The sequence below is a fragment of the Helianthus annuus genome, chromosome 10 (assembly GCF_002127325.2).
Source record: "Helianthus annuus cultivar XRQ/B chromosome 10, HanXRQr2.0-SUNRISE, whole genome shotgun sequence".
NCBI lineage: Eukaryota > Viridiplantae > Streptophyta > Magnoliopsida > Asterales > Asteraceae > Helianthus > Helianthus annuus.
Window position 1 is genome coordinate 140,983,643 of NC_035442.2, and position 27,005 is coordinate 141,010,647.

Below are 27,005 nucleotides of genomic sequence, written 5' to 3' on the forward strand. Positions count from 1 at the left end.
GTTGATTGGTTGCTATTCTTGTATTTGGATCGGTTATATTTGAGTTTCTTAGTAAGATTTTGTGTAGATTTGTATCAGATCTTGTGTTCTTGACAGATAGACACCATAAGTCTGCTTGAGTTCTAGACTTTTATGCTATGTTAATCTTCAACAGACATGTGACGATGAGAAAGACATAGAACCATATAATATATGGCAAAAGACACCATATTTACATTTTACAGTCATGTCAAATAAGTGTTTTCATATTCACTGAAACAAATTAACAAACACATGGTGTGCATGAGAACTCCAATGTGATTGTACGTGCAAATCCTACTCGGCTAAACACATAACTATGGCCTACAGACACTGTCGCATGCGCAAGTGCTGCCTTTTGAACCCGCGTCAAGAAACCGGACGCCACAGGGGCCAGACAACCAAAGGTATCGAACGCGAAAGAAAGGAAGGCATGTTGATTATTTGCAATTCAAAAGGTGGTGGCGGCGCAGCTTGTTGCCCGTCTACCAACCCATGATTTGTAATTTGCTCTAACCTTCTAATTGTACGTGTAACTTTTAACAATGTAATGTAACATCCAGTTTTAGAGGTGTTATGATTTTAACGATAAAAATTAATTTCTAATTCCCCTTCTTTTACATAAAAATGGTTCCCGCTCTCAAAAGTGATGCCGGCCTTGAAGGAGGGCGGGGAGGACAACCGGACAGGGCCCGTGATTTCGTAAGGCACGTAATTTAAAAAAAAAAAATCCGATATTATATATGTAAAAAAAAAATTTAGTAGGGTATAAGCAAAAAAATATTAACATAGGCCCACTTAAAAAAATCATATTGTTAAAACTATTTAGCCTATTAGGTTAGTGAGCCCAATACCCAAATATTTCTAAAAACTAATAAAAAAAAAAAAGAATTCTGGGCGGCAACTCTTTCATCCGTAGGACTGGGTAATGAAACGTCGTACAGGAACAGGATAATCGAGATCAGAGACGGAGCACTGCAGGCCCTCGATCATCATCATTCTGCAATTTTTTAGGTGTTGTTCGATCAGAGACACAACCAGCAGGCCTTCGATTTCACAGTCACAGCACAGCCTTCGATCACTGAGTGACTGAGTCGGATCAGTTCACAGGTAAACAACTAAAAATCAATTGTCGAATTCAGTTTACTTATGATTTAGAATTGATTTACGATTTCAGTTATTATATCGAATTCAGTTAACTTATGTCGAATTCACTTAACTTATGATTTAGGATTGATTTTCGATTTCAATTATTATGTCGAATTCATTTATTCAGTTAACTTATGTTGATTTCAGTTAACTTATGTCGATTTCAGTTAAGTTCTGTCGAATTCTGTTAATTTACGTTGTCAAACATTATTTAGGCGTTAACTTAGTTTGATACAAACTTTGTCGATTAATGATTATTTAGGCGTTAATGGCTCATAAACAAGCACCCGGATGGCAAAAACGTCAAAAGAGGAAACGGGTTGTGAATTGGTGAAGTCACAAAAGGGTGCTATGCAAAAAAAATTTACGCCTAATCCTCCTATTGTTGATGCGGAAAAACCACAAGAGCATGCTGAAGTAGAACGGGAACACGAGGAAGTAGATCAAGAGCAAGAACGTGTGGAAGTAGAAGACAAGCAAGACGAAGAACATGTTGAAAACCAACAAGAACAAGAAAATGTTGAAGAGCAACAACAAGAAGAGCATGTTGATTATATATTTGATCCAAGAAGGTGGGAAGGACTAAATGCGGATGAGATTAAATTATTGGTCGCGAAAGGTCCTAAAAGAGATATTAGTATTGAATTTGGTCCATATGATAAATTTAATAGACGATTTTTGGCAACTATTTATACAAGAACATTATCAAACTTGGAGAAGTGTGATAGAGAATGGCTAGTATATTCGAAAGAGCTAGATAAGATGTTTTGTTTTTGTTGCAAAGTATTTAGAAATGGGGCGCCAAAAGGTAGATTGGGAGGTGATGTGCGTTAGGTGTAATATATTTTAGGTGTATATTTTAAGCCCTTTTACACTTTTTAGCCAAGTTTTAAATTTATAAAACACGATATTTACTAACACTAAACACACATATGGGCAAGTGCACCCATCGTGGACGTAGTATAGTGTTGGTAAGATACCGAGGTCGTCCAAGGACACAAGAGCTTTTAATACCGGTTTATCCTCAGCGTCTAATCAAATCAAAAAGTTAGAAAAAGGTTTTTAAACTAGAAAAATAAAACTAACTAAAATGCTGAAAAGTAAAATAAAAGTAAAAAACAGATAGACAAGATGAATCACTTGGATCCGACTCGTGTGTAGTGTAACCTTTGATTATTTCCGCACTTTTGCACTTGTTTAAGAGATTATCTTAGTTATTGTAGTAGGCCCCCTCTTTTGAGGGTGACGTTACCCTCAACCCAGTAGTTTGAGTTAGCAAGGATACAATCCTAAAGGGTCGGATTATTGAAAGATAATTAATTAAGTTATTAATGCATAATGTGGTAGGCCCCTCTTTTGAAGGTGACGTTACCCTCGGCTAAGTAGTGTGAGTCAGCATGGATACAGTCCTAAGTAGTAGGGTTAAAGTTTTAATAGTAGTTTAACTTATGAGGGGGTCAAAGAGTTTGGACCCCCGCCATCCAATACCGTTGGGTATTGAAGGAGGTCCTACTAAATTTGACCCAGGTCCTTTGCAGGATCTATACACTGAATAATGGCAAGACTCTTACCAAACCGTTCCCTTAACCCCCGACCAGGTAGCCAACATACCTCCTTATAGACCGTGGAGATATGAATGGTGAAAATCTTTTATTTTATAAAGACAGTAAAATAATGCCAAGACACCACGGACAAACGATAAGGAAGAATCACCTTCAACATAAGAAACTAGTTATTAAAGTCATTAATACATAACCAATAAAAAAGTGCGAAAAGATTGAAAATAAAAAGTATTACACTAAACACTTGTCTTCACCAAGTGATGTAAGAGACTTAGGCAAACATGGCCTTTGATTGTCAAGAACTCTTACAATCAATCTTGGATCCCGAGACGACTCACACACTCTATGATGGACAATGGATGATGGTGGTGGATGATGGTGTTGTGATGGTGGTGGGTGGTGGGTGAAGTGTGAGAGAGGTGGTGTGCCAAGGGATGAGTTGCACGAGCTCCAAGCATTCCTATTTATAGGCTGAACAGAAGCTCGGGCACGGCCCCGTGTCCATTGGGCACGACCCCATGTCCATCCTCTTCTCTTTCTTCATTAATTGCAGTTTGTCTGCATTAGTTGACCACGCCCTGTGTCCGCTGAGCACGACCCCGTGTGCAGAAGCATATCTGTACTATCAAGATTTGCCTGCATTCCGCGAATCTTATAGTTGACCACGGCCCCGTGTCCGCTGTGCACGGCCCCGTGGTGGGCGATGGAAGCTTCTACCACTTTGTATTTTCTGCTGACACTTGGGCACGCCCCGTGCTCAATACTTGGGCACGCCCCCGTGCTCATTGAGCACGGGGCGTGTTCAGCCCTCTGTTTCCTTGTTTTGCTTGGGAAGATGCTGTCGGGAGGTCGGGCATGCCACGTTTGTTTCTTTTCTTGTATTTATGTTAGATTTAGCTGCCTTTTTGATTCTTTTGTTTATTTGAGCTCATTTAATCCGGAAAATACAAAAGGAAGACAAAAGCACACTTTTTCCAACATTAGTACTAAAAAAGGGTTAGTTTTATGCCACAATTAATGTAATTTATATATTGCATTTTATGCACATCAAATACCCCCACACTTGAATCTCCGCTTGTCCTCAAGCAAAACTCCTTATAATGTGGCTTTTTCACTCCCAAATGGAATGGGCAGAAGAGAAGGTTTTTGGGCTTGTCAAAGAGTGTCGGGATTTCCAAGATTCTTTATTAAGTTTTATTTTTATTTATTTACAATCCTATTCGTCATGATTTATTAAAAACATTACATAAGGTAAATTACTTATTAGGGCATAACATGCCTTTTTTAAAAATTTCATTTATATACAAGTTCACACACCTCACGAGGAATCACTCAACACTCGGCCGAAGATGTATTTTAGTGAATCACTCGAGAGCGGTATGGAACTTACTTCTACCATAAGTTTTCCAAACAATCAATCCTTCTCCTTTTTAACTATATACCTTTGTAAATATCAAGAGGACTTTTTGGGTGAAGGGTTAGGCTTGGGCTAAAGGTGGGTGGTTGGGTTAGTGGTTAGTAAAAGGGCGAAAAGCGTAAAAAGCATCGGTTTTTTAAAGACTTTTTATTTTTGACAATTTATTTGATCTTGATGAACCATTTCTTTCAAACAAAGTTATTTTTGATAAACTTGTTTGTTCATTTGGTTTCATCATATTTTTTTTCTCCTTTTTTTTTCATAAGTCATAAGAAAAACCGAGCTTTGTTACTAAAAGAAAGGGTTAAAATGAAAAAGGGTTTAGGTGGGTAAAAAGAGTGTTTGTTTTGGGTTAAGAAATGAAAAGGGTTAGGCTCAAAGGGGTTAACTAGGGGGATTTTGGGTAAGTGGTAAAAAAAAAGAAAAATAATAGTGTAGAAAGAAAAAGGGTTAGTCCTAATGCCTCTATCATTTACTTACTCGGGTTTAAGTTGGTAAGGACCGAGAATGCATTGTCGTGGCAAGTTCTAGAGTTGTAAGAACCAAGCGGTTATTCACACAAGAAACGAAAAATGAGCATTTAGTGTAAAGATATGTATTTGTATGCTCAATAAGGGCTCAAAACTCACTTTTGTGGGAATGGGTTTTTATGTGATCAAGTATATATAATCAAATTTTAACTAAGTTTGTCATGCCGTTTCATAATTTTCTTATGTTGGTTCTTTTTATCATGACGCTATCGGTTGTAAATTTGTAAAAATATAACCTTGTTAGAACTTGAAATTCCCAAATTAAACCTAGACAAGTAAAAAGAAAATGAAAATTTTTGAAAAAATTTGGGGTGATAAGCGGTTCCAATAGAGTTTAGTGTAAGGCTTGTTAATTAGGACTTGCAAGATTTAAAGTTTTAGCATCCCCCCCCCCCACACTTAAATTACACATTGTCCTCAATGTGTCCCAAAAATAAGTTTTTAGGTTGATTAAATGTGTAAAAAGGTGTTAAAAACAAAATTTCATGTTACTGGTACTCTGGACACGGCCCCATGGTGACCGGGCACGGCCCCGTGTTCAAGTGCCAGTAACAAAAGTTTGTAAAAAGAAACAGAAGCCTGGACACGGGGGCGTGTTCAGTGAACACGGCCCGTGTCCAGTTACCTGAACTGGGCATTCTGCAGATTGTGCAGCACGGGGCCGTGTCGGGCGGACACGGCCCGTGCCGAACTTACTTTAATGAAGAAATTTTGTCGGGAAGTTCTGTTTTCGTGCATGGGGTGCTGTTTCTCATTTCCCTTGTCATCCTTCACCATCCCAAGCGTGTTTTACCCATTAAAACATCATCTAAACTGTGACAACCCGTATTCCAGAACCTTTCTTTGTGTTTTGACGCAACTTGTATGAACGTTACTTGATTTATTGATGTGCTTGATTTCAATGTACATTACGACATTGTTATATTATGTGCTACGTGATTTTATGTGAATGCTATAAGTATAGTTGCATAACACTTGTCCTAATCGCACAAGCCCTTTTGGGCCGTACACTTCTCTTTCTCGGCTCACTATACTTGGACTCGAGACCTAGAGGGCAGCCCAATGAAGGGTTCGGCCCACCCCCCTTATGCGAATACACATATCCAACTTAGGGGTTTGTTTCTGATATCTTGAAAATACAAAACACACACACCTAACCCTAGTTTCCTTCTCTCCTCTCTTGTTCGACGGAAATCAACCAAGCCGAAGCCCCATCTGATTTGGCCAAGTTATTCGGTGTTAAGGTTAGTGTTCCATCTTGGTTAGTTGCTTAATACATGATACTTGATGTTATGCATGATGATTGATCATTGATGTTGTGACATACTATGAATATATGATTAAATGATGTATGTGTGATTGTTGTCTCTGAACGATTGATCTGAACCCACATGATGATCATGAGATTAGTGTTTGGTTTAGAATTAGGATTATGTGATGATGCTCTATAAATTGGATTGTATGAATTAAATCTAGAACCGAATGGATGTAATATAATCGGCTGCATGTATGCTTATGATCGTGGCTTAATTAACCAAGTTGGGATGATTAGGGTGGCATATTAGATCACTGATTCGAATGATTCGATGATTGTTGTTCATGGTTTGATTACAATTAGGGTGATATGATTATGCATGATTGCTGAATTAATTGTTATTTGATCTGATTTGAAACTGCCAAACTTGTTAGCAATTGATACGGATAAATGAGCTGCAAATAAGGAAATCAGTTACACACGTAGTCTGACAAGGGTTGCGAGTCGAGAACTCACAGTCTCGACTCGAGACCACGCATCATCATCACACAAACAAGACTCGAGACCATGGTTGCGGGTCTTGTTACGACTCGAGACATGACTCGAGACCGCCTAGTCTCGAGTGATGAACGTATGACCCGAGACCTCTTCAGTTGCGACTCGAGAACTCGTAGGCTACAACCCGAGACCGCACAGTCTCGACTCGGGATCTCTAGTCTCGACTCGAGACCACATACACGCGCACACTGTTTTGGACTTGCATACTGTTACGAGCCCAACTATTTGGGCCGCACATTTGGGTTGTGTATATTTGTGGGTATGCTAACTGTTGAACACGTATGAACTGTTAACTGCCATGATTATACATGTAAGCTATGATCAATATTTGTATACAACTTGTTAGAATACGTGTAGAACATATACGTGCACTACTTAAACCATAAACCTGACTTGTATGGTAACCATGTTAGGACGTGGTTGACCACATACAACTCAAGTGACCTTTTGTTTATCTGCCGAGCAAACCAAGGTGAGTTCACACTCTTACCAAGGCATGGGATTCCCGGGGTTGGGAATGGGATTGATTGATTACTTGTACTTTCATCGTTACTGGAATACGCACCACTGACCTCGTTAGGGGAAGGTCACCTATAGATACAGTTAGACTAGTAACACATGGGAAGCCCCCACTAATCTTCGCACACATGCCTGGAATGGCCGCGATACGAATACTAATCTTCGCACACATTTCTGGAATGGCCGCGATACGAATACTAATCTTCGCACACATGCCTGGAGGGCCGCGATAGAAATACAACTAGTCTAGAATACATAGGAAACCCCCACTAATCTTCGCAAACATGCCTGGAAGGCCGTGATACAAATAAATACGATACATGGTTTACAAAATGAACACGTGAATTACGAAACGAATACTATAACTAAACAACCAACTGTGAACTCGCTCAACTTTGTTGTTGACTCGTTGTTACATGCCTTGCAGGTCAATAGATACTCATGGAGCTTGCACTGGGAGGTGCGGTCGTTGTGGACATGGATCGTGGATGCCATGTTAAACATTTATGACATTTCAAACTTAGTATTTATGTTTGGGTTTTCACAATTATGCTTCCGCTAAACATTGAAACTATACTTTTGTTTTGAAACACCTTTCATATTGTTTGGTTGAATTACATTTACTATTGTTCGATATGATTGGTGGCTTGATCCTGATCATGTCACGCCCCCATGCGGTGGTACTCCGCGTGTGGATTTTTGGGGGTGTGACAGATTGGTATCAGAGACATTGGTTATAGAGAACTTGGTTTTAATAAGGGGAAAACGTTTTTATTAAAACCAGACTATAACCTGTACAGTGCTCAACGATCCACAACATCGCTTCGCTCCATGTGCAAGACTCAACACTATAGGTACTGCTATTCATGTTTACATTGCCTACTTTCTAGATTACATAAAACTTTGTTCATGGTATGCTTAGATAAACATAACCACTATTGCTTGAGAACACTTGTGTGCTTACTCTCTTCTGTCATCGCACTTTTCGCGAACCTCTCTCACTTATGTTCCCTTTGATATGAAGATCATGAGTAGACACGTTAACATGACTCAAGCCCAGTTGACGACTCTGATTAACGAACAAGTTGCTGCGGCACTTGCAGCCGCCCAAGCAGGAGGTATATCCTGCAGTAGCAACTCACTCTAGGATATTTAGATCCTACACTCCTAAACAAACTCTTGTGCTTAACGTTGTCCTGTTCTTACACACAACAGGTCAACACGCTCAGCAACCTGTATGCACCTTCAAGACCTTCATGGACTGTCGTCCTAGCACATTCAGTGGCACTGAAGGAGCAGTTGGACTCCTCCATTGGTTTGAAAAGCTCGAGTCCGTATTTGAGATGTGTGAATGCCCTGAGGCTCGCAGGGTGAAGTATGCCACTGGTACTCTCGAAGGCATTGCGCTGACTTGGTGGAATGCACAAGTTCAGATGTTAGGGCTGGCAGCTGCTAACGCCACCCCTTGGAATGATTTCAAGGAACTGATCAAGTGGGAATACTGCACACGTGATGACATCCACAAGTTAGAAGTGGAGTTCTTTAATTTGAAAATGACGGGGTCAGAAATTGAAGCATATACGAAAAGGTCAAACGAACTGGCCATCTTGTGTCCAACTATGGTGGACCCTCCTATCAAACGTATTTAGTTGTATCTCAAAGGACTAACACCAGAAATCCAGAGTCATGTGACATCAGCCAACCTTGCTAATATCCAGGATATTACACGCCTTGCTCATCGCCTCACAGATCAGGCAGTGGAACAGAACAAGCTGCCCAAACGTATCGGTGCTACTAATGCTACTACTTCCACTACTCCCAGTGACAACAAGCGGAAATGGGATGGGGATTCCAGCAAGATTTCAGCTACAGCCCGGTCCCAGGCACAGCAGCGAAAGACTTATAACTACCAGAGCCCTGGTCAGCAATCTTCTGGTAGTCAAAGACAGGGTGGATATCGAGGAAACCTCCCAAGGTGCAATATATGCAACAGGCACCACAATGGTCAGTGCAACCGGGGTCGTTGTCAGAGATGCCTCAAGATGGGCCATGAAGCTAAAGATTGTAGGAGCTCACGACCTGCGAATCAGAACCAGCAACCACAACCACCAGCTCCACGAAACCAGCAGCAACAACAACAGCGAGGCAACAGGGGATGCTATCAGTGTGGTGCTGAAGGCCACTTCAAGCGAGACTGTCCCCAGTTAAACCAGAACCAGAACAACAACAACAATAATCAGGGCAATGGGAACAACAACGGGGGAAACAATGATAACAATGGCGCTAGGGGTCGTGCATTTGTGCTGGGTCAGGGTGATGCAAGGAATGATCCTAACGTGGTGATGGGTAAGTTTCTTCTCGACGACTTTTATGTTACTGTATTATTTGATTCGGGTGCGGATACCAGTTATGTGTCTCAAAAAGTTAGTCAATTGTTAAAGCGTACACCAACACCCTTAAACACCAAGCATGTCATAGAGTTAGCTAATGGTAAAAGTCTAGAGGCCACACACATAGTTCAGAGTTGTAATCTTGTCCTCGCTAGTCAGACTTTCTCTATCGATCTCATTCCCATAGTTCTGGGTAGTTTCGACATTGTCATTGGGATGGATTGGTTATCCCAACAACAAGCGGAGATCTTATGCAAGGAGAAGATTGTTCGTATTCCCCGTTCTGGTAAAGAACATCTCGAAGTTCAAGGCGACAAGAGTGGTGTTGTGGTTGGCATCATCTCCTTCCTGAAGGCCCAGAAGTGTTTACGAAAGGGCCACACTGCCATTTTGGCACTCGTTACTGACGCCTCAACGAAGGAGAAGAGATTAGAGGATATCCCAGTTGTACGCGATTTTCCTCAAGTGTTTCCTGAAGATATTCCTGGGCTACCGCCTCACCGCCAGGTCGAATTCCAGATCGAGCTAGCTCCAGGAGCAGCCCCAATAGCTCGTGCACCTTATCGCTTAGCTCCATCAGAATTAGAAGAATTATCCAAACAACTGCAAGAACTCTTAGATAAGGGCTTTATTCGTCCTAGCTCTTCTCCTTGGGGAGCTCCAGTACTATTTGTGAAAAAGAAAGACGGTACCTTCAGGATGTGCATCGACTACCGTGAACTCAACAAGGTGACCGTGAAGAATCGCTATCCTCTTCCACTCATCGACGACCTGTTCGACCAATTGCAAGAGTCGAGCTATTATTCGAAGATAGATCTAAGGTCAGGCTACCATCAGCTGAGAGTCCGGGATGAGGACGTCTCCAAAACAGCATTTAGAACTCGCTACGGCCACTACGAGTTTCTAGTTATGCCATTCGGGTTAACAAACGCGCCTGCGGTCTTCATGGATCTTATGAACAGAGTGTGCAAGCCTTACCTAGACAAGTTTGTGATTGTCTTCATCGACGACATCCTGATCTACTCTAAGAGTCAGGAGGAACACGAGCAGCATTTACGACTCATTTTGAAACTCCTTCGAACAGAACAGTTACACGCCAAGTTTTCGAAATGCGACTTCTGGCTTCGTGAAGTCCACTTTCTAGGCCACGTGGTAACAAGGACGGGATTCATGTGGATCCATCCAAGGTAGACTCGATTAAGAATTGGCCTGCACCACGTACACCAACGGAAATTCGCCAATTCTTGGGTTTGGCAGGGTACTACAGAAGGTTTATCAAAGACTTCTCGAAGATTGCGCAGCCGCTTACACTACTGACACAGAAGGGTGTCACCTACCGTTGGGGTAGTACTCAGGAAACAGCTTTTCAGCACTTAAAAGATAGGCTCTGCAGCGCACCTATTCTCTCATTGCCAGAGGGCACAGACGATTTCGTGGTTTATTGTGACGCATCAATACAGGGTCTTGGTTGCGTATTGATGCAACGGGATAAGGTCATTGCCTACGCTTCGCGCCAACTTAAGATCCACGAACGAAACTATACTACACACGATTTAGAGCTGGGAGCTATTGTTTTCGCGCTTAAGATATGGCGACATTACCTGTACGGTACCAAGTGCACCATCTACACCGATCACAGGAGTCTCGAGCATATCTTCAAGCAGATGGAATTGAACATGCGTCAACGACGATGGGTCGAACTTTTGAATGATTACGAATGTGCCATCAAGTATCATCCAGGCAAAGCCAATATGGTGGCTGACGCCCTCAGTCAAAAAGATACTACACCTAGGCGTGTACGAGCATTACAACTTACCATTCTGTCTAGTCTTCAGGCACAGATACGAGATGCTCAGGTAGAAGCATTAAAACAAGAAAACGTCAGGGCTGAAGCCCTACGCGGCTCAAGGCAACGATTAGAACAAAAGGAAGACGGCGCTTATTACGTAACAGGACGCATCTAGGTCCCACTTTATGGCAACTTACGCGAGCTTGTAATGGATGAAGCACATAAGTCTCGCTACTGGATACATCCAGGTTCGGATAAAATGTACCACGATCTCAGAACTACGTATTGGTGGCCTAGCATGAAGGCCCACATAGCAACTTACGTTAGCAAGTGTTTGACTTGTGCGAGAGTCAAGACGGAATACCAGAAACCATCAGGCTTACTCCAGCAACCAAAGATACCACAATGGAAATGGGAGGAAATTTCCATGGATTTTGTTACTGGCCTGCCTAGATCTCAACGTGGGAATGATACTATTTGGGTGATCGTGGATCGACTCACAAAGTCTGCACACTTCCTGGCTATTAAGGAAACAGACAAGTTCTCCACTCTAGCAGACGTTTATCTCAAAGAAGTGGTTTCAAGGCACAGGGTGCCAACCTCTATTATTTCCGATCGTGATGCACAATTTACTTCAGAACTGTGGCAAGCAATGCATAAATCTTTTGGCTCACGATTAGACATGAGCACAGCTTATCACCCTCAGACGGATGGGCAGTCTGAGCGTACTATTCAAACTCTAGAAGACATGCTTCAGGCATGTGTTATCGATTTCGCCAACAGTTGGGAAAAGCATCTGCCATTAGTAGAATTTTCATATAATAACAGCTACCACACCAGCATTCAAGCCGCTCCATTTGAGGCATTGTACGGGCGTAAATGCCGATCACCTCTTTGTTGGGCAGAGGTGGGTGATAGTCAGATTACTGGTCCAGAACTTGTGGTAGACGCAACGGAAAGAATTGCTCAGATACGGCAACGAATGGCAGCGGCTCGTGACCGTCAGAAAAGCTACGCTGATAAGCGCAGGAAACCACTCGAGTTCCAAGTTGGGGATCGAGTGCTACTCAAACTCTCACCCTGGAAGGGTGTAGTTCGTTTTGGTAAACGAGGCAAGCTCAATCCGCGGTATGTCGGACCTTTCGAAATCATAGAAAGAATACGCAAAGTGGCCTACAAACTAAACCTACCAACAGAACTCGGTGCAGTTCACAACGTTTTCCACGTGTCGAATCTGAAGAAGTGTCTGTCAGATGACACCCTCATAGTTCCTTTAAAGGAGCTCACTATCGACGAACATTTGTGATTCATCGAGGAACCAGTCGAAATCACGGACCGGGATGTTAAGGTCCTCAAGCACACCAGAATACCTCTTGTTCGAGTTCGTTGGAAGTCCCGTCGTGGCCCAGAGTTCACCTGGGAACGCGAAGACCAAATGAAACAAAAGTATCCCCAATTGTTCGCAAACAGTACAACCACTACTGAGGCTGAAGCTACTGCGGAATTTCGGGACGAAATTCCAAACCAACGGGGGGAGGATGTGACACCCCAAGAAAACCAGGAAAACCAGGAAAACCATGCAACTTAACTAGCTTCCTCAGTGAGTACGTACCGAATTTCGGGACGAAATTTCTTTCAACTTGGGGATAATATGACAACACGTATTCCAGAACCTTTCTTTGTGTTTTGACGCAACTTGTATGAACGTTACTTGATTTATTGATGTGCTTGATTTCAATGTACGTTACGACATTGTTATATTATGTGCTACGTGATTTTATGTGAATGCTATAAGTATAGTTGCATAACACTTGTCCTAATCGCACAAGCCCTGTTGGGCTGTACACTTCTCTTTCTCGGCTCACTATACTTGGACTCGAGACCTAGAGGGCAGCCCAATGAAGGGTTCGGCCCACCCCCCTTATGCGAATACACATATCCAACTTAGGGGTTTGTTTCTGATATCTTGCAAATACATAACACACACACCTAACCCTAGTTTCCTTATCTCCTCTCTTGTTCGACGGAAATCAACCAAGCCGAAGCCCCATCTGATTTGGCCTAGTTGTTCGGTGTTAAGGTTAGTGTTCCATCATGGTTAGTTGCTTAATACGTGCTACTTGATGTTATGCATGATGATTGATCTTTGATGTTGTGACATACTATGAATATATGATTAAATGATGTATGTGTGATTGTTGTCTCTGAACAATTGATCCAAAACCACATGATGATCGTGAGATTAGTGTTTGGTTTAGAATTAGGATTATGTGATGGTGCTCTATAAATTGGATTGCATAAATTAGATCTAGAACCGAATGGATGTAATATAATCGGCTGCATGTATGCTTATGATCGTGGCTTAATAAACCAAGTTGGGAGGATTAGGGTGGCATATTAGATCATTGATTCGAATGATTCGATGATTGCTGTTCATGGTTTGATTACAATTAAGGTGATATGATTATGCATGATTGCTGAATTAATTGTTATTTGATCTGATTTGAAACTGCCAAACTTGTTAGCAATTGATACGGATAAATGAGCTGCAAATATGGAAATCGGTTACACACCTAGTCTGACAAGGGTTGCGAGTCGAGAACTCACAGTCTCGACTCGAGACCACGCATCATCATCATACAAACAAGACTCGAGACCATGGTTGCGGGTCTTGTTGCAACTCGAGACATGACTCGAGAACGCCTAGTCTCGAGTGATGAACGTATGACCCGAGACCTCCTCAGTTGCGACTCGAGAACTTGTAGGCTGCAACCCGAGACCGCACAGTCTCGACTCGGGATCTCTAGTCTCGACTCGAGACCATATACACGCGCACACTGTTTTGGACTTGCATACTGTTACGAGCCCAACTATTTGGGCCGCACATTTGGGTTGTGTATATTTGTGGGTATGCTAACTGTTGAACACGTATGAACTGTTAACTACCATGATTATACATGTAAGCTATGATCAATATTTGTATACAACTTGTTAGAATACGTGTAGAACATATACGTGCACTACTTAAACCATAAACTTGGCTTGTATGGTAACCATGTTAGGACGTGGTTGACCACATACAACTCAAGTGACCTTTTGTTTATCTGCCGAGCAAACCAAGGTGAGTTCACACTCTTACCAAGGCATGGGATTCCCGGGGTTGGGAATGGGATTGATCGATTACTTGTACTTTCATCGTTACCGGAATACGCACCACTGACCTCGTTAGAGGAAGGTCACCTATAGATACAGTTAGACTAGTAACACATGGGAAGCCCCCACTAATCATCGCACACATGCCTGGAATGGCCGCGATACGAATACTAATTGATGTGTGTAAAATGCAACATATAAATTACAACAAATGAGGTATAAAACTAACCCTTTTTAAGTACTAATGTTGGGAAAAGTGTATTTTTGTCTTCCTTTTGTGTTTTCATGATTAAATGAGCTCAAATTAACAAAAGAAGCAAAAAGACAGTTAAATCTAACATAAATACAAGAAAGGGAACAAAAGTGGACTGCCCGACCCCTCGACAGCATCCTCCCAAGCAAAACAGAGAAGGCAGAAGACTAAACACGCCCCGTGCTCAGCGAGCACGGGGTCGTGCCCAAGAAGCAGCAGAAAAGACAAACCTGTAGAAGCTTCTATTGCTCACCACGGGGCCATGCCCCGTGAACACGGGGACGTGCCTAAAGTACTGCAGGCGCATTAACTGTAATTGCGAATTACAATTAATGAAGAGAGATAGTGTCAGACGGGCACGGGGCCGTGTCCAGCGGACATGGGGCCGTGCCCAGGCTTCTGTTCAGCCTATAAATAGGAGTGCTTGGAACCATTGCAACTCATCCCTTGGCACACCACCTCTCTCACACTTCATCCACCACCCACCACCATCACAACACCATCATCCACCACCATCATCCATTGTCCATCATAGAGTGTGTGAGTCGTATCGGGATCCAAAATTGATCGTAAGAGTTCTTGACAATCAAGGCCATGTTTGCCTAAGTCTCTTACATCACTTGGTGAAGACAAGTGTTTAGTATAATACTTTTTATTTTTAATCTATTGCACTTTTTAATTGGTTTTGTATTAATGACTTTAATAACTAGTTGCTTATGTTGAAGGTGATTCTTCCTTATCGTTTGTCCGTGGTGTCTTGGCATTATTTTACTGTCTATATAAAATAAAAGATTTTCACCATTCATATCTCCACGGTCTATATGGAGGTATGTTAGCTACCTGGTCGGGGGTTAAGGGAACAGTCTGGTAAGGGTCTTGCCCTTGTTCAGCGTTTAGAGGTCCTGCAAGGGACCTGGGTCAAATTTAGTAGGACCTCCTTCAATACCCAAAAGTATTGGATGGCGGGGGTCCAAACTCTTTGATCCCCTCATAAGTTAACTACTATTAATACTATAACCCGGCTATTTAGGACTGTATCCCTACTGACTCAGACTACTTAGTCGAGGGTAACGTCACCTCCAAAAGAGGTGCCTACCATAATTTGCATTAATAACTTAATTAATTATCATTCAATAATCCAACCCTTTAGGATTGTATCCTTGCTGATTCAAACTACTGGATTGAGGGTAATGTCGCCTTCAAAAGAGGGGCCTACTACAATAACTAAGATAATCTCTTAAACAAGTGCAAAAGTGCGAAAATAATCAAAGGTTATACTAACACACGAGTCGGATCCAAGTGATTCATCTTGTCTATCTGTTTTTATTTTTATTTTATTTTTCAGCATTTAGTTAGTTTTATTTTCATAGTTTAAAAATCTTTTTCTAACATTTTGATTTGATTAGACGTTGAGGATAAACCGGTACTAAAAGCTCTTGTGTCCTTGGACGACCTCGGTATCTTACCAACACTATACTACGTCCACGATGGGTGCACTTGCCCATATGTGTGTTTAGTGTTAGTAAATATAGTGTTTTATAAATTTAAAACTTGGCTAAAGTGTAAAAAGTGCTTAAAATATATACTTAAAACATATACACACTAAGACGCATCAAGTTTTTGGCGCCGTTGCCGGGGACACAAGGATTTTAAGAAAGCTTAAAATCGACGGCCTAATCAGTTTTTCAAAACTTTTTCAAAACACGCGCACATTTTTCTGCATTTTAGTTTAGTTTGCATTTACAGTAGCCTGAACACGGGTCCGTGCTCACTGAACACGCCCCCGTGCTGCACATTTTTAGTTAAATACCCAGATACAGAGTCTGAAAAAGTGGCCATTTTCACTGAACACGCCCCCGTGTCCAACGAGACCAGTAACTTTAATTAAAACGCCCAGATACAGACCCTGAACACGGGGCCGTGTCCACTGAACACGAGACCGTGTCCAGCCTCTGTTTCCGTCTTTATTTTTGTTTTCTGGTCCCGAGACTCAGTTGTGGTCTGTTGAGTGATTCTTATGGATCAATACTCAGGAGGCTACAACTACACCTATGAGGAGGATGATTATATGAGAGACTATTGCACTAATTGTGGTAACCCGCACTCGGTACAATATTGTAACCTATTTCAACCATCCACTTCATACAACTATTATGAGGAGCCCAGGTACGAGCCATGGACTTCATACACATCCTATGAAGACCAAAGGTATGAACCTTCTCCCTCATACTCATATTTTGATGAACCAAGGTATGAACCTTCATACTCATACTTTGAGGATTCAAGATATGAGCCACCACCTTCATACGCTTATTATGAGGAACCATGGCGTGAACAACCTACCTCATATGAGTACTATGAAGAACAAAATTTCGACCCTTATCCATCATATGCTTACAATGAAGGACAATGGTGTGAACCATCTACTTCATATGGGTACTATGAGGAACCAAGGATCGAACAACCGGATTCAAGCCATGAGGATCCCGATCCTTACTCTATCACCGACATAGCCGATAGGATAATAGAAAACCTTAAATTTATCGAAAGATGCATAAAAGAATCTCGCGCAAGGGAAGAGGAGTCCCGCGCGAGAGAAGAATTAAAAAAGGAAGAAACGATAATTGAGGAGTTAAAAATGGAAGAACAAATAAGTGAAAACCGACACATGAGCTAAACAACGAGAAAGGTGAGGCCGATAACGTTAAATTTCAAGAAGAGTCTAATTTTGAAGAAATTAATCTCTTGTCACCTTCTTTTGAAAATCATTGTTTAGTAACCACTCATGCTAAGTTTTTAAAAGAGTTAAACACTAACACTAAAATTAAAGAAATGGTAGTTAACTAATGATCAAACTTCACTAATAAAAGAAGATCCTTTTGAAATTAACATTACACCGGTTTCATGTTTCTTTCAAAATTCCTTTATTAGTAATATCACCATTGATAAAGATCTTTGTGTTAACATAATGCCTAACTACATTTTCGAAAAATTAAGTATTAGTGATTTTTCTCCACTTCAAATACCCATTTTTCTATCCGATCGGAAAGTAATAAAATCAATCAGTGTAGTGGAGGATGTCTTGGTTCAAACAAATCAAATGGTAATCCCAACTGACTTTGTCATCCTCGATGACGCTCCTCTAGTGTTGGGACGACCTTTTGTAAAAACTCATGAAGCTTTGAAAAACCGGAAGTTCAACAATCTACCTCTTCAATTAGGGGCATTCAAAAGGAGCATAGATCTTGAGCGCTCAATGAAATATCCTTTTGGAAATAATGACCCCCTAATTGAAGATGAGCCAGAACCACCCGATAAGGAGGGTCTAGCCAACGACCCTTATAAACGTGGCGCACCACGGAGGCATTCCGCGGAACTATCCTTAGTTTTAGATTAGCATGACTTTTATGCTTTCTAGTTTAGTTTTAATTTGCAAGAATAAAACACACGCGGGATGGTGAAGGATACTAAGGGAAGCTTTAACCAACACCCTATGCACAAAAACAGAGCCTCTCGACAATTTTTCTTCATTACAGCAAGTTCAGCATGGGGTCGTGCTCAACCCAACACGCCCCCATGCCCAAAAATCTGCAGAAATGCCCAGTTCAGGTACCTGGACACGGGGCCGTGCTCATTGAACACGCCCCCGTGCCCAGCCTTCTGTTTACTTTTGGTACTGGCAGTCTGGACATAGGGCCGTGCTCAGCCAACACCACCCCGTGTTCAGCTACCCAGTAACATAAAATCTTGTTTTTAACCCACTTTTACACATTTTAATCAACCAAAAAACTTATTTTTGGAACACATTGAGGACAATGTGTAATTTAAGTGTGGGGGGGGGGGATGCTAAAACCTTGAATTTTGCAAGTCCTAATAACAAGCCTTACACAAAACTCTATTGGAACCGCTAATCACCCAAATTTTTTCAAAAACTTTTCAATTTTTTTACTTGCCTTGGTTTAATTTAGGAATAACAAGTTCTAAAAAGGTTATATTTTATAAATTTACAACCGATAGCGTCGTGATAAAAAGAACCAAATAAGAAGATTATGAAAAGGCATGACAAGTCTAATTAAAATTTGATTATATATACTTGATCACATAAAAACCCATTCCCACAAAAAGTGAGTTTTTGAGCCTTTATTGAGCATACAAATACATATCTTTAAACTAAATGCTCATTTTTTCGTTTCTTGTGTGAACAGCCGCTTGGTTCTTACGACTCTAGAACTTGCCACGACGATACATTCCCGGTCCTTACCAACTTAAACCCGAGTAAGTAAATGAAGGAGGCATTAGGACTAACCCCTTTTATTTCTACACCATTTTTTTTTTGCCACCTACCCAAAAATCCCCCTAGTTAACCCCTTTGAGCCTAAACTTTGTCAGTTCTAAACCCAAACCAAACACCCTTTACTCACCTAAACCCTTTTTCATTTTAAACTTTTTATTTTAGTAACAAAGCTCGGGTTCTAGTATGACTTGAAAAAAAGAAAAAAAAAAGAAAAAAAGAAAAAAAAAGAGAGATGAAGTCAAAGAAATAAACAAACAAGTTTATCAAAAATAACTTTGTTTGAAGGAAATACTTCATCAAAAAAAAAGTTTTGAAAAATATCAAGTCTTACGAAAACTGACGTTTTTTACGATTTTCACCCTTTTACTAACCACTAACCCAACCACCTACCTTTAGCCCAAGCCTAACCTTTCACCCCAAAAGTCCTCTTGATATTTACAAAGGTTTATAGTTAAAAATGAGGAGGATTGATTGCTTGGCAAGCATATGGTAGAAGTAAGTTCCATGCCGGTCTCGAGTGTGTCACAAAAATACATCTTCGGCCGAGTGTTGAGTGATCTCCCATGAGGTATGTGAACTTGTATATAAATGAAATTTAAAAAAAGGCATGTTATGCCCATATAAGTAATTTCTCTTATGAAACGTTCTCAATAAATTATAACGAATAGGATTGTAAATAGTATAAAAATAAAACCCAATAAAGATCTTGGATTCCCGACACTCAAGACAAGCCCAAAATCTTCTCTTCTACCCATTCCATTTGGGAGTATAAGCCACATATTAAAGAGTTTTGCTTGAGGACAAGCAAAAATTCAAGTGTGGGGATATTTGATGTGTGTAAAATGCAACATATAAATTACATCAAATGATGCATAAAACTAACCCTTTTTAAGTACTAATGTTGGGAAAAGTGTATTTTTGTCTTCCTTTTGTATTTTCAGGATTAAATGAGCTCAAATTAACAAAAGAAGCAAAAAGACAGCTAAATCTAACATAATTACAAGAAAGGGAACAAAAGTGGACTGCCCGACCCCTCGACAGCATCCTCCCAAGTAAAACAGAGAAGGCAGAAGACTGAACACGCCCCGTGCTCAGCGAGCACGGGGCCGTGCCCAAGAAGCAGCAGAAAAGACAAACCTGTATAAGCTTCTATTGCTCACCACGGGGCCGTGCCCAGTGAACACGGGGGCGTGCCCAAAGTACTGCAGGTGCATTAATTGTAATTGCGAATTACAATTAATGAAGAGAGATAGTGTCAGACGGGCACGGGGCCGTGTCCAGCGGACACGGGGCCGTGCCCAGGCTTCTGTTCAGCCTATAAATAGGAGTGCTTGGAGCCATTGCAACTCATCCCTTGGCACACCACCTCTCTCACACTTCATCCACCACCTACCACCATCACAACACCATCATCCACCACCATCATCCATTGTCCATCATAGAGTGTGTGAGTCGTCTCGGGATCCAAGATTGATCGTAAGAGTTCTTGACAATCAAGGCCATGTTTGCCTAAGTCTCTTACATCACTTGGTGAAGACAAGTGTTTAGTATAATACTTTTTATTTTTAATCTTTTGCACTTTTTAATTGATTTTGTATTAATGACTTTAATAACTAGTTGCTTATGTTGAAGGTGATTCTTCCTTATCGTTTGTCTGTAGTGTCTTGGCATTATTTTACTGTCTATATAAAATAAAAGATTTTCACCATTCATATCTCCACGGTCTATATGGAGGTATGTTGGCTACCTCGTCGGGGGTTAAGGGAACGGTTTGGTAAGGGTCTTGCCCTTGTTCAGCGTTTAGAGGTCCTGCAAGGGACCTGGGTCAAATTTAGTAGGACCTCCTTCAATACCGAAAGGTATTGGATGGCGGGGGTCCAAACTCTTTGATCCCCTCATAAGTTAACTACTATTAATACTATAACCCGGCTATTTAGGACTGTATCCCTGCTGACTCAGACTACTTAGTCGAGGGTAATGTCACCTCCAAAAGAGGGGCCTACCATAATTTGCATTAATAACTTAATTAATTATCTTTCAATAATCCGACCCTTTAGGATTGTATCCTTGCTGACTCAAACTACTAGGTTGAGGGTAACGTCGCCTTCAAAAGAGGGGCCTACTACAATAACTAAGATAATCTCTTAAACAAGTGCAAAAGTGCGAAAATAATCAAAGGTTATACTAACACACGAGTCGGATCCAAGTGATTCATCTTGTCTATCTGTTTTTATTTTTATTTTATTTTTCAGCATTTAGTTAGTTTTATTTTCTTAGTTTAAAAATCTTTTTCTAACATTTTGATTTGATTAGACGTTGAGGATAAACCGGTACTAAAAGCTCTTGTGTCCTTGGACGACCTCGGTATCTTACCAACACTATACTACGTCCACGATGGGTGCACTTGCCCATATGTGTGTTTAGTGTTAGTAAATATCGTGTTTTATATATTTAAAACATGGCTAAAGTGTAAAAAGGGCTTAAAATATATACTTAAAACATATACACACTAGCACGCATCACTAATCTTCGCACACATGCCTGGAATGGCCGCGATACGAATACTAATCTTCGCACACATGCCTGGAGGGCCGCGATACAAATACAACTAGTTTAGAATACATGGGAAACCCCCAGTAATCTTCGCAAACATGCCTGGAAGGCCGCGATACAAATAAATACGATACATGGTTTACAAAATGAACACTTGAATTACGAAACGAATAATATAACTAAACAACCAACTGTGAACTCGCTCAACTTTGTTGTTGACTCGTTGTTACATGCCTTGCAGGTCAATAGGTACTCATGGAGCTTGCACTGGGAGGTGCGGTCGTTGTGGACATGGATCGTGGATGCCATGTTAAATATTTATGACATTTATAACTTAGTACTTATGTTTGGGTTTTCACAATTATGCTTCCGCTAAACATTGAAACTATACTTTTGTTTTGAAACACCTTTCATATTGTTTTGTTGAATTACATTTACTATTGTTCGATATGATTGGTGGCTTGATCCTGGTCATGTCACGCCCCCATGCGGTGGTACTCCGCGTGTGGATTTTTCGGGGTGTGACACAAACACCAAATTAACTAAAATCATCATTCATTAAACCATAGAGAGAATTACATAATATTCCTAGAAAATTGAAAACAAAGAAGAAAAATAAAAGTTAAAAGTCCTAAACTAGATAGGTCAAGTGATACATAAAATTATCATAAGGAGTTCTACTTTTTCATTAAGAACCAAAATCCAGGAAATAGTTTTCCGGTATTGAGAAGTGTAGTAGGACTCTCGGCCGAGGGTTATTTCCTAGATGTTGTTAAAGCCATTCTTCTCTCTCTCTTGGGAGGAAGAAGGCGGCTTCATTTTCCTCAACATCTTGTGGAGGAGGAGAAATACCAACCGGGACTCCTTGTAATATATCGCGAGGAGGTCCCGGGTGTATGGTGTACCACTCGGCTGGTATGATGACTTCAGGCACCACGTTCCATGCCCTTTGGGTTACTATTGGCACCAAAGGAGGAGAGGCGAGAATGTTCAACCTCTGGTGCAAGAGATTGACCTCCCGGATACACCCTTCCAGTCCCACCATTAAGTGATTGATACGATCGACCAATGCTTCTTCCACCCCTGTCATTTCATCAATAGCCTCTCTTAAGGCGTAAACATAGTTTACAAGAGAGTCTTCCGCCGTTGATGACCTCCTCCCCTGTCGGTTGTTCCTTGAGTGCGATGAAGACGTTCCGCTTGTTCTGCTCGCCATTCCGGGAAAACAGACCGAAAAGAGCTCAATTTTTATGAAACAGTACCTCGACACGGCCCTGTGTTCGATGAACACGGCCCCGTGTCCAATTGTCTGCAGGTTTTTAAAGCAAGAAATCTTGGAGTTTTAAATTAATTTTTTTAATTTGTAGGTTAATTTTAAGCATAAATATTTCAAAACAAAGTTGTATAACTTATTTTAAGCAAGATTCCTTGAATAATAACCTTACAATCATCACAATAAAGTTTGGAATCATGAAGCTTCCAAGCTTTAATGGAGGTAGTGATTCAAAATTGAAGAAGAAGGCAATGAACAAAAGTGGAAAAGACAAGATGGTTGTTTAGAACCTTCTTTTAGAATATACCTAGGATGGTATGAGTGAAGACCCCAGAAATCTTTGTCTTTTGGAGTGGTCCAAATGAGCAGGAATCTTGCTGCATTTGTAGAAAACGACAGCACGCTGCACACGGCCCCGTGTTGGCTGGACACGGCCCCGTGTGCAGGCAGAGTCCTGACACATTTTGTCTGTATTCTGATGAAATCAGAAGAGAATCTTTTTGGTGGACACGGGGGCGTATTGACCTGGGCACGGCCGCGTGTCTGGAAGCTGTCTTATGGAGTTTTATTTAATTCTAAGGAACTTATCCCAATCGGGTGGTTCCTTACTGGACGGAACAACCCCAAAGTGCATAAGATACCTTAATTGCTCTAGATTAAGACGAGAACGCAAGAGGTTGTCGGTGAGGGTGATTCCTATGCTAAATGTAGGTGGACAAGTCCAACCCTTTCCCGGGCTCTCGTTAAAGAAGGTGTATGCCGAATCGCTCAGGTCTATGTATGCATAAAACGAAGTCGATGGAGAGTCCTTCACGGCACAATTGGCACAGGGACGACTATCGATCAAGTCCTCACTAGAGTTGGAGGTATCATTGGGAATATCAGAGTTGTTTGAATGCGATCCCAATAATTCTTCTTTGGTATCGTCTTGAGATGAATCACTAAAATCCATCCTAAGTTTTTTTAACCAATTAAGAATTAGATCTTCTAGTTGAAATAGTGTATCAAGAAGCAATTCTCCTATAATGTCTGGTTGGGCGCATTCGAGGGAGAGATAGGGATTATTTTTTACTTTTGCCCCTCTTAAGGCTACTGGAAAACAATGGGTCTATATAGTGGGGCTTATAATTTAGAAAATAACATTTTAATTCTTCGTGAGAGCCACCACATATTTGACACCACGTACCATAAGAGTGCCGAAAGTAAAAAGTATCAGTATCACTCATGTTTGTGTCAGAAATTACCAACCGTCGGGATCTTACGGTTCTGTTTTCAGTAACTGAATCTTGGGCACGGGGGCGTGTTGAGTGGGCACGGCCCCGTGTTCAGCTTACTGTCTGACTTAAAACAGGATTGCCAGTTCCAATGATTGGGCACGGGGCGTGTTCAGCAAGCACGACCCGTGCTGAGTTCTGCAGAAGCTGAAAAATTACAAAAATCCTAAAAAAACAGAAAAATAAAAAAAAGAACGATTAGCCCGCTGATTCCTAACTTTCTTAAAATCCTTGTGTCCCCGGCAACGGCGCCAAAAACTTGATGTGCGTTAGGTGTAATATATTTTAGGTGTATATTTTAAGCCCTTTTACACTTTTTAGCCAAGTTTTAAATTTATAAAACACAATATTTACTAACACTAAACACATATATGGGCAAATGCACTCAGCGTAGACGTAGTATAGTGTTGGTAAGATACCGAGGTCATCCAAGGACACAAGAACTTTTAATACCGGTTTATCCTCAACGTTTAATCAAATCAAAAAGTTAGAAAAATGTTTTTAAACTAGAAAAATAAAACTAACTAAAATGCTGAAAAGTAAAATAAAAGTAAAAACAGATAGACAAGATGAATCACTTGGATCCGACTCGTGTGTAGTGTAACCTTTGATGATTTCCGCCCTTTTGCACTTGTTTAAGAGATTATCTTAGTTATTATAGTAGGCCCCTCTTTTGAAGGTGACGTTACCCTTAACCCAGTAGTTTGAGTCAGCAAGGATACAATCCTAAAGGGTCGGATTATTGAAAGATAATTAATTAAGTTATTAATGCATAATGTGGTAGGCCCCTCTTTTGAAGGTGACGTTACCCTCGGCTAAGTAGTCTGAGTCAGCAGGGATACAGTCCTAAGTAGCCGGGTTAAAGTTTTAATAGTAGTTTAACTTATGAGGGGGTCAAAGAGTTTGGACCCCCGCCATCCATTACCGTTAGGTATTGAAGGAGGTCCTACTAAATTTGACCCAGGTCCTCTGCAGGATCTATACACTGAACAATGGCAAGGCTCTTACCAAACCGTTCCCTTAACCCCCGACCAGGTAGCCAACATACCTCCATATAGACCGTGGAGATATGAATGGTGAAAATCTTTTATTTTATATAGACAGTAAAATAATGCCAAGACACCACGGACAAACGATAAGGAAGAATCACCTTCAACATAAGAAACTAGTTATTAAAGTCATTAATACATAACCAATAAAAAAGTGCGAAAAGATTGAAAATAAAAAGTATTACACTAAACACTTGTCTTCACCAAGTGATGTAAGAGACTTAGGCAAACATGGCCTTTGATTGTCAAGAACTCTTACGATCAATCTTGGATCCCAAGACGGCTCACACACTCTATGATGGACAATGGATGATGGTGGTGGATGATGGTGTTGTGATGGTGGTGGGTGGTGGATGAAGTGTGAGAGAGGTGGTGTGCCAAGGGATGAGTTGCACGAGCTCCAAGCACTCTTATTTATAGGCTGAACAGAAGCTCGGGCACGGTTCCGTGTCCATTGGGCACGGCCCCGTGTCCATCCTCTTCTCTTTCTTCATTAATTGCAGTTTGTCTGCATTAGTTGACCACGCCCCCGTGTCCGCTGAGCACGACCCCGTGTGCAGAAGCATATCTGTACTATCAAGATTTGCCTGCATTCCGGGAATCTTATAGTTGACCACGGCCCTGTGTCCGCTGAGCACGGCCCCGTGGTGGGCAATGGAAGCTTCTACAACTTTGTATTTTCTGCTGACACTTGGGCACGCCCCCGTGCTCATTGAGCACGGGGCGTGTTCAGCCCTCTGTTTCCTTGTTTTGCTTGGGAAGATGCTGTCGGGAGGTCGGGCATGCCACGCTTGTTCCTTTTCTTGTACTTATGTTAGATTTAGCTGCCTTTTTGATTCTTTTGTTTATTTGAGCTCATTTAATCCTGAAAATACAAAAGGAAGACAAAAGCACACTTTTTCCAACATTAGTACTAAAAAAGGGTTAGTTTTATGCCACAATTGATGTAATTTATATGTTACATTTTGTGCACATCAGGAGGTGTAAGTTTTGATGATTGGCACCATGCTACCAGTAGAGTGAGAGAACACGAAGTTTCTTTAGATCATCTCATAAATATGAAAAAGTGGTTTGATTTGCATAAAAGATTGAAATCGGACAGCACAATTGATAAATTTCAACATGAGCAATTCAAGAAGGAAACGGATTATTGTAAACAAGTCCTTTTTAGAATCATTGCGCTAGTCAAGTTTCCTGCTAAGCATAATTTAGCATTTCGTGGAAATAAGGAAAAGTTGTATGAAAAAGGTAACTAAAATTGTTTTATTATAGTTCCATTTATTCTTACTTAATTGTTATAACTGAGTTCACTTAATTTTTTGTTGATTGTATTTTTAACAGGTAATGGAAATTTCTTGGGTCTAGTTGAGATGTTGGAAGAGTTGCACAATGCCACTTGTTTGAACACAGACATACACTCAAAAATGGCGTTTATGCAGGAGATGTTCAAATGGAGGCTTCAGAATCTTCAGGAACAAGAAGCCTGTAGGTCCCCTACTCCGTGCGGATCGTAACAGAATCGTCGATCTAACCTAGAGTGCGGACTCCCCTAGATTAGATTTCACAGAAAACGAGTAGAAACAGAATCAAGAACACGATACACTTTCAAACGGGTCTTCTATTGATTATCCAACACAAAGTTTACAATCAATTCTAGACCCACCCGAAATCTCTCAGCCAATCTCTGTAGATTTCTCTAACTCTCTCTTAATGTCTCCAATGTCTCTAAGTGTGTCCCCTAAACCCTAATGCCAAGCCTTGTATTTATAGGACAAGCTTTGCACATGGGCTTTGGTCTGGGCCAGGCCATTCTCCAAGCCCATAACACTAAATAACTCCCTAACTGTCACACCCCGGCTGCGTATAACATGCAACCGCGGTGGAAACGCGGGGAGTGTTGGGACAGAATTAATTGTTTCATAACCATGGAAACCAAAGTTACATTTTATTTATTTAACAAGCGTAATAC

At 41.1% G+C, this 27,005-nt stretch overlaps 1 protein-coding gene across 1 annotated transcript; it reads left to right on the forward strand.

Annotated features, from left to right (window-relative positions):
* Window positions 1-1,458: 1,458 nt before the first annotated feature.
* On the forward strand, window positions 1,459-26,550 carry LOC110882727. Its single transcript, XM_035978333.1, has 3 exons — window positions 1,459-1,975; window positions 26,015-26,284; window positions 26,378-26,550. Exons 1-3 carry the CDS (start codon window positions 1,459-1,461, stop codon window positions 26,548-26,550), a joined length of 960 nt encoding a protein of 319 aa, XP_035834226.1.
* The last annotated feature ends 455 nt before the right edge of the window (window positions 26,551-27,005 follow it).

Coding starts and splice junctions, on each gene's coding strand:
- LOC110882727 (XM_035978333.1), top strand. CDS start 1,459: ATGGCAAAAACGTCAAAAGAGGAAACGGGTTGTGAATTGGTGAAGTCA. Junction 1,976..26,014: donor TAGAAATGGGGCGCCAAAAG/GTAGATTGGGAG, acceptor TGTGCACATCAG/GAGGTGTAAGTTTTGATGAT. Junction 26,285..26,377: donor GGAAAAGTTGTATGAAAAAG/GTAACTAAAATT, acceptor TATTTTTAACAG/GTAATGGAAATTTCTTGGGT.